This window comes from Microchirus variegatus, assembly GCF_963457635.1.
Source record: "Microchirus variegatus genome assembly, chromosome: 8".
NCBI lineage: Eukaryota > Metazoa > Chordata > Actinopteri > Pleuronectiformes > Soleidae > Microchirus > Microchirus variegatus.
The window spans coordinates 3,005,895-3,014,670 of record NC_139809.1 but is presented as its reverse complement, the minus strand read 5'-3'; the positions used below and the strand labels follow the sequence as shown (position 1 = coordinate 3,014,670).

The window sequence follows — 8,776 nt, the reverse complement described above, 5'->3', positions numbered from 1 at the left end:
GGTCACGTTTTTACAGACAGAGAAACGTTCTTACAAAACTAAAAGTTCCTCCGGGAATTCATCTTTGATCCATGTCTGCGAAAAGCAGTTTCACAAGGAGGTTGGTCTGAGTTTTTAACACGGGCCACGTGGTCACTTGTGCCTCATATTCCTTTGTGCTTTCTTTGATTGTATACACTCTCAAGTCATACATTTGGTGATTGGAGCTCCTCTCTCCGTTTCCCTGCACCCTGGCTAGTGGATGCTCGTGGGAGGAGAGGAGGGAGATCATTGTGATAAAGAGAGGGGGGGGGAAAGAGGGAAGAGCATGGGTCTGACAATCAAAGAGAAACAAAAAAAAAAAAAAGAATACCGCAGTGTCACACTAACAACTACACATCAGCTACAGCACTACACGGCCAGAAACACACACACACGCACGGACAATTCCAAATGCTCAAGGTCAAGATTCACAGCTGAGTAAAACAAAAATCACTTGCACATCACTTTTTTTTTTTTTTTTTTTCAAGATTCAACCAAAAAAAAAAAAAAAACAGACAAAAAAAGAGAAAATCTTGGAAGGTTGAGTGGGGGGTCAAAGAAAAAAATAATCATTACAATAATCTCAACAACACATAAATAGGCATTATGATCACATTAATGGTATAATATATATATATATATGAGATAAACTGGCAACTACATGAGTATTTCACGGGTGAGAAGGCAGGTCTCTGCTCGTCATCTGTCATCGATGACTTTACCTATGGCTTTCAGTTAAGACACGAATAACATTAAGAGTTGCTAGCATGTAAAGTCAGTCGGTACAGCCTTGGTCGTTTTGTGCAGCCGCTGTCGTAACGCGGCTACATCGTGAGAGAAGCACCCTTCAGAAAGGCCGACAGATTTACTGTCTGGTCCACGTCGGCCTCGTCTAGAGTGCGTTTTGATTTCCAGGACTGTGTAAAGTAGTCATGCCGTGAATATCATTCACGTACGACGTCACGAAGCTTCATTTCTAGGAAACGTGACAATGAGCTGACCGCCAGATTTTATAGCTCTGCAGGAGGGACAGTGTGAGATCCCCCCGCTAGTGTTTCCCTTTTATAGAGGAATAATAAACCCTCATTAAGATGCTGCATCTGTATGTGCAGATGATACCAGTTGCATTAAAACATGGGTAACGCTTTCTTTTACAGTCCCCTAATTACCAGGTATTTACCTGGTAAATTCATGGTAACACCAAAGTGTTACTAGGTAATTACCAATGGTAATAAGAAAGTAAATACAGTGAAACTGTTGCCAAAATACTGGGCATTTACCTGGTAACTATATAGTTAATTATAGCGTGTTATTACTGCTGTTAATAAGAAGGTATGTACAGCTAAACTATGGCAAAACTATGGTAAATGTAAGTGTATTATTGGGTTATAAACTGGTAATAAGCAGGTACCTACAGTCCCCTAATTACTAGCTATTTACCCAAGGGGTAATCTAACAAACCTAACCCTAAAAATGTGTGTAATTACATGGAAACAAGCTTGGCTTTCTTTTACAGTACAGTTTTACTTTACTTACCGAGTACATTACCGTGCATTACCCAGTATTTTGGCAACGGTTTCACTGTATTTACTGATCTTATTACCCTTGGTAATTACCTAGCAACACTTTAGTGTTACCATGAATTTACCAGCTAAATACCAGGTAATTAGGGGACTGTAAAAGAAAGCGTTACCAAAACATGTTCCTTCATTTGATATGTCCACATGATCTTCAAATAAAATCACCACAACATGGACTGAGAGGGGGGGGGGGAGCTGGAGAGGTAGGTGTGCAAATAAGCCATCGTTACAAAACAATAAATCCCAATAAACATAAAATTCATATCATCTGCATATGTACAATATAGTTAAGGTGGACACTTTGACACAGAAAAAACAACACACACACACACACACACACACACACACACAAACACTGTATATAGTACTACACCGCGGAATATCGATAAATAAAATCTCGTTCCCACAAAACGACAGCGCACTGGAAAAAGTTGCATTGCATACGGACGACAGTGCAACAGGGCGACTGAAGAGAGAGTCGGTTTGAACGGTGGGAGTGAGAATGCGATTGGACGATGCACACCTCAAAGTCACCTTGATCTACGGCGAGATAAACCAACGGCAGGGCTTCAGTGTGACGATGCACAAACAAGACACGACGACGACGACGACGACGACACACGGCTGCTTTTTCCGAGCAGCTCTTAAAGCAAACAGGCAAAGAGATGTTTGGTTTTTTTAAAACAAAACAATAAAACGGTAGCAGAACACTGAAAACACATAGCTCTCATCTTCCGATAAAGAAACCGTTTTTTCATTAGATCTTTGGGTGCTTACCGCTGGGTTCAAGTTCTGAGTAAAAAAAAAAAAAAATGAAATTAAAGTCTTCACTCGTTTTGTAAACAACAATAACGGTCTAAGCGTCGTCTAAGGGGACATGAGTGGCTCTAGCTCAATTCTAACTGGCTCCGAATGGGCCGACTGTGCTCATGATGTCTGACAATTCATCAGCATAATAACTGAATTTCTACTAATAATCTGTCACTCTAGTGTTCGCAGCTAATGCTTTTCTCCCGATGACTCACTCAGAGGAAAACTGCACTTCGCTTCGCCGTGTACTGACTGAGAGTTTAAATCCTTCTGGCTGCAGCCCAATCAGTGACGTCATCAGCAGGTGTCTCCCTCACAGACAACCCCCCCCTGCTGTGAAATCACTGATTGGGGTGTGTCCTCGAGTACAACATGATTAAGAATTTTCAACTCTCAGGGGGGCAAAAACACACAACAACAAAAAATGCACATAACGTGTACTTTTTTTTTTCTAATTCTGCGCGTTGCAGACGATGCCCAAATATAGCACGAGGCCTCTCCAGTCTAGTGTGCACACGGCGCTGTCTTTTACAATTGAACCGTTATAGTAGCTCTAACCTGATCTACTTAAAAAGCAGAGACAATCAAAGTACGCTTGGAGCTGAATGGCTGAGTTCATTACGACCATGTACAGGAAGGGGATGTGGTTTCTCAGGAAAGATCATAGGTGCTGTTATCACATTAACACATTCCCTGGGTCTTTGCCTGAGCATATAGGCATATAGTTTACTCTACTTACGATCTACTTTAGAAATAAGTGTTTGGGAAAAAAAAATATTATATAGCATCTTAGTATATATTTGACCAGAGCTAATGGTCGCTATTTAGTGGGTTACATTTACTGTAAATGACCGTCTCTGTGACTTATGTTTTTCTTTTATGACATAACATATGATAGGGCCTGTAGAACTGCAGCGACCGAGGGCTGTGCGCCTACTTTTAAAATTCAACAATCATAATAATTAAAACAAGATTCCATTAAAAATTCAACTGATATCTGTGGCTTCACTTCCAGGGAGAGCGAGCTGAAACTGCCAACTGGAACTTTGTGCGCCACCACAGGCAGCTTGGCAAACAACTTATCTTTCCTCAATCATTTCAACATTCAACAAATTTGGTAAAAAGCAACAACAAAAAAATTAAGTAAGCGATCGTGCTTTGACCCAACGTAAGAAACTCCGGAATGAGGTGATTTGCGTGTTGTCGATGAGATGTACTACGGGAGGGAGACGAAGAAAAGAGGCGCTTCTTAGTTGTCTTTTTTAGGCAAGCAGCTGAGTAAAAATTCACCCACACCCAGGAAGTAGACCACCTGAGCGATGCCAAACAAGGGTGCAATGACCAAGGCTCGACAGTAGGCTCCTTTCAGGAAGGCCGACGGACCCTCGTTACGCAAGATTTTCCTGGAAAGCAAATTAAAGTTCATTACATAATCTATAAAACACAGCAGTTATGTGTCAGTGTGATGTGCTGGTGCATCACACACACACCAGCCTCACACAGTAAAGACATAATGAGGTCACCTGATACAGTCTGTCACGCCGCTGTACGTGTCTTCTGTGCTGCCCCGGTTCAGCGACTGCAGGCGAGTCTTTATCACTGCAAACGCACACAGAGATCAGGTCAATGTAGAGCATCGAGTATCGGCGCGTGCGTTGCGTGTGTGTCGCGATGGTTTGCGAACGCTCACCGTCGACGGGGTTGACCGCAACGGCCGCTGTGCTCCCCGCGGCGCAGCCCGATATAAATGACACGTAGAAAGGTGCGGGGCCGTCACCTTTGGTGCCCAGTCTATTCAGATTGGCAAAGAGGGGGAAATAAATGATGGAGAAAGGAACATCCCTGTAAAAAGAGAGAGGAGGGGGAGGGGGAACAGATGAGTACAGCTTGTTGAATGTGGCTGCTGGAGCAAAAATAAACATGACAGGTGAACGCAGTTTGTCGCAGCTGGTTGCTACAATACAAAAATATAGCAGGTGACTCCAATTTGTTGCAGCTGGTTGTTAAAGGTCACATAGAGTGGTCCTGTTGCACATAAATGTTAGTTATGGAGGTCTACTTATATATATTAACTTGTTTTTATGGTCAAAAACCTCCTAGTTGCTGTGAACTAGCCGATAGAAATCCTCTTTTCTGACAGTGTTTTTCTGCTGCGAGATTTCAGAGTGAACTTTCACCCCCAGAAGACAGAGTCTTGTGATTGGCCAGTACTATCCAGCACATCCGTTCTCAGAAGCGCAGCGCCCCCCTCTGGAACGGCGGATGCACTGCTCCTCATTATCAAAACATTGTTTTAACAGTGTGTAAAAATAGCTTCGTCACGACTCGCCGCCGCAGTCCCTTTTATGACTATAAACCGGAGTCAGACCCAGAGTCAGAAGACACTGTCGCTCGTGAAACACCTCCACAACGGACGTTATTCTTCTTCTGCGGTTCAATGTACGTAACCGGATGTGCCCGGACTACCGCCCGGAGCAGGACGATCGGTTGTTCAGGAGAACCGCTGCTTACGTAACTATTACGGGATTTTCAGTGATCTCGTTGAGCCCCGAGTTTACAATAAAACACAACGTTCTCAGCAATGGCTGAACTGTTTGTTTCGAACCGTCAGGGCTTCATAAACAAGGTAATGACGCAGATACACACCAAAAAAACAGCGATAATAGGAACTTCCGGTCTAGTTCCGCTTTAAAAGTGCTGCACTGCCAGATTTGATTTACCTGAGCAATGTGGCACCAAGGCCTTTATACAGCCCAGCTATGCCCTTTTCCCTCAGTAACTCTCTTGATATCTGAATGGCTGTCGGGGATTTGGTCTCCACAGTGCCTGCTGCCACCGTCTCTGGCATCAGCTTCCTCTGAGCAGCTACGGAAAAAATATGACACAGACACATTAGTAACAGCAAATTAAACAGATTAAAACTATTTTAAAACAATAGAAGAAATACCCGGACAGAGACTTTGAATTTATAAGAGAAAGAAGGATAAAGCAGTTTAAATCACATTCATGACCACATGGGGTCACTGTTTCTCCAAGTTATCCAGGTATTTCATGATTCAATAACACAGCAACATCTGAGGTTAATTTCCTCTTACCAATTCGTCCAGCATCTTGGAGCTGGATTTTCAACATCTCCATGGGAGTTGTGACAATAACCTGCAGCCAAAAAAAACAAAAAAAAAACATCACTTGAATTGTTCTACATGTGAATTCATGAGAAGAACTAAATGTACAAGTGTCCAGCGTAAACATACAGACGATCATCAGCTTAATGTCAGCTCCTGTTTTCCTCCGTAATCCACACAGAGGTAACTAGTTAACTGGATTGAGGGTACGATGGCAGCCCTCTCAGTTGCAATCTTAATCCAAGGTCTGCTGCACTTAATCTAATCACGTTCTTTGGGCTTGAAGTCTTTGCCCTCATTAACAACAAGCATCTCCCTCTGACTCACTCACTCACTCTCACAGTCACTCGAGGCAAAGCACTCGCACAATGTCTTATCTGATCACTCCCATCTGGCTGCCATCGCCTCACAGCGTTTCAGTAATTACAAATCACATTCAGACCAAAGATAACAAGAGGAATCCACGGAAACAAAGTCAAACCGTGTTCTTGAAACATTTAAATGTAGTTAATGCTGGAGGCAACGACTAACGAGGTAATGGCTGCGGACCAGTGGACTGTACATGAGTGTACATTGGCGATGAATGAACGATGAAGATTAAAAGCAGCGTCTCACTCGCTCACCTGGCATGTTCCTGCCCCACACCCAGCCAGCATCTCTTTGGGTAGAGTGAGTTTACTGAAAGACAACACAAAAAAACAATTAGAAATGGCAGACTTCACCCCATTCACACAACAAGCCTCTGGCGGCCTCTGCTGGTCAAATTGGCAAGTGTGGATGCACAAACAGACAGACAGACAGACAGACACACAGGGCCAACAAAAACAATAATTCACTGGGTAAAAAAGGATCAAACTACAGCATTCACCAGACTGACAGCTCGAGAGCCAGACAACTTTTTTTTTTTTTTTCACAGTCCTGCAGTTGTCACTGTCTGTGCTGAGAATGCTTAACTCTCTCTCTCCCATGTCAGAGCCTTGCAAGGACACATTAATAATTCACAAGGTGAGCAGCTAAACCAGACGAGTCAATCATTCATCAGGTTGCATATTTGTCACCATGGAGACGGAGACGGATGCCCCAGAAACCGTCCGGTTCATCCGCGCAGACGGCACTCATGCATGCGGACAATGGGGACTCACAGTCCTAGTAACATCAGATGGCGGTTGCTGTTGATTTGACCATACTTTCACACATTAGTGTGATTTCAGACACGGCTCCTGCTGCTGTCACACATATAATTAATATTAAATACTGCAGCGGAGAAGACGAGAGGACAGTGGCAGATTAACCGGAGCCTCGGTGAGAATGCAGGCAGCTCATGTGTCAGATTACATGTTGGTAAACACGCCAGTTGTTTTATTTTCCACAGAGAGAATGTGGGGGGGTTGTGGGTATGTGTCACTCAGCCTGTCACTGCTTTCATGCCTCACCCGTCTTTGGCGAGGTGATGCCTGAAGAAGTCGTTGGCTGCCAATTTGATGGCTTTCTCCGGCGTGACTAGTGTTAAGTTCACCGCAGCGCCTGTGACAAAGGACAAAGAGAGAGAGACGATGAGACGGACTACAGTGGATGTTTCACCTGTTTTAACCGGATATCTTGATATCTGAGATTTAAAGAAACTGACCTCGGTACATCCCAAAATACCCCTCTGACCGGATGGTCTTAATAAGGCAGTCTGACCTGAAACACAAATACAGCAGTTGTTACTTTAGTTCCAGTGTGCAACAATTAAGCGGTGTAAATTGAATATACTACCTATAAGTATGATGTTAAGTATGCATCATTCATTCATTCATTCATTCATCGCCTACCGCTTTATCCTCCACATGAGGGGTTGCGCAGGGTTTGCTGGTGCCAATCCCAGCTGACATAGGGCAAAAGGTGGGGGTACACCCTGAACAGGTCACCAGTCCATCACAGGGACACACATAGAGACAAACAACCATTCACCAATCACACTCTCACATGGTCAATTTAAAGCACACGTGTCAAACTCAAGGCCCCGGGGTCCAGATGTGGCCCCCGCCACGTGGTTTTATGTGGCCCGCGAGTGATTCATTGGTCTTAATAATCTGTGTTAAAATAGGTCTATGCTGCTTTAAGGCGTGCGTTGACCATAAACTACATTTCCCACAATGCATGGCGGTCGTGTTACCCGCAAAGTAACGGCACCGCCGCTAGCGTGTCGTTGCATATGCATCATGCGACGAGTGAAATTGAATAAGTGATAAATACAGAAAGTTATTTAGCAATATGTTACGGAGTAGTTACCTTTAGTTTACATTATATTTGGTTACATTTAGTTACATTTATTCTGTATGACAGTTACATCTGGTGCTTTGAGGGTAAACATTATGCTGATCAGTGAAAATGAGTTTGACACCCCTGCTTTACAGTGTCTACATATTGTATATTTGTTTTAAAATAAAAAGTGAATGTGGAGATGAGCAAAGATGACTGGAAGAGATGTTAAGTCTGTGCTTCAGCGAGGTGAGAATGGTCGTGTTAGAAAGTGGCCGTTCAACTTGCTTAGGGTTAGAGGACTAAAAGACTGAGAGATTATGGCGGATTAAGTCATGTCGGATTTTTCTTACTCCAAAAGATGGCAGTAATGCAACATCGTGGATGCAAGCTGTCATTAAACTCTAAAGAAGAAGAAGAAGAAAAATAAAACTGTATGGTCTTGAAGCAGAAGTCCATCATGATTCCCTGACATTTAGGGAATTGAGAGACGATGGGGCAGCAGAGCACTGTAACCTTTAAACAGTTGTACCTATGTACCGTTTAGCGCTAATTCAGATTATAGCTAAAGCGTAAGACTTAGAAATGATGTAAATGTCGACGAGAGAAGACCTCGTACATGCTGGTGTAAAGGCGACATCCATTTTGCTGGTTTTGCAGACGAGTCTTGGCCAGGTCGATGGGAAACACACAGGTCACTCCAATCAGGCCGGCGATCCCTCCATTGATCAATTTGGCAGGCAAACTGGACGGAGGTGATGACATTGATGAAGGAGATAAAAAAAAAATATATGAAAGGTCACTGGATATAAACAAGGCCCACTGTGTATCAAGCCTTTGTAGTCGTTTCACTTTAAAACGTACCTGATCTGCTTGTCAGCCATTTATCTAAAGCCCCGGCCGCTCAGATTACCAATCTTAGCTCGTCACAGAGTTGGTCGTTCCTTTTCTCTTTCTTTTTTTTTTTTACCCTGTTTGTTACTGTGGAGCAGATGT

The 8,776-nt window shown here is 43.4% G+C and overlaps 1 protein-coding gene across 1 annotated transcript; it reads right to left on the bottom strand.

Annotated features, from left to right (window-relative positions):
- Window positions 1-3,660: 3,660 nt before the first annotated feature.
- slc25a22a (solute carrier family 25 member 22a) lies at window positions 3,661-8,545 on the bottom strand (the record flags this gene model as incomplete). The annotated part of the gene is made up of 9 exons (XM_083894104.1): window positions 3,661-3,814; window positions 3,935-4,010; window positions 4,102-4,253; window positions 5,132-5,276; window positions 5,507-5,567; window positions 6,160-6,214; window positions 6,970-7,060; window positions 7,164-7,219; window positions 8,400-8,545. 9 exons carry the CDS (start codon window positions 8,543-8,545, stop codon window positions 3,661-3,663), a joined length of 936 nt encoding a protein of 311 aa, XP_083750230.1.
- Between the last annotated feature and the right edge of the window lie 231 nt (window positions 8,546-8,776).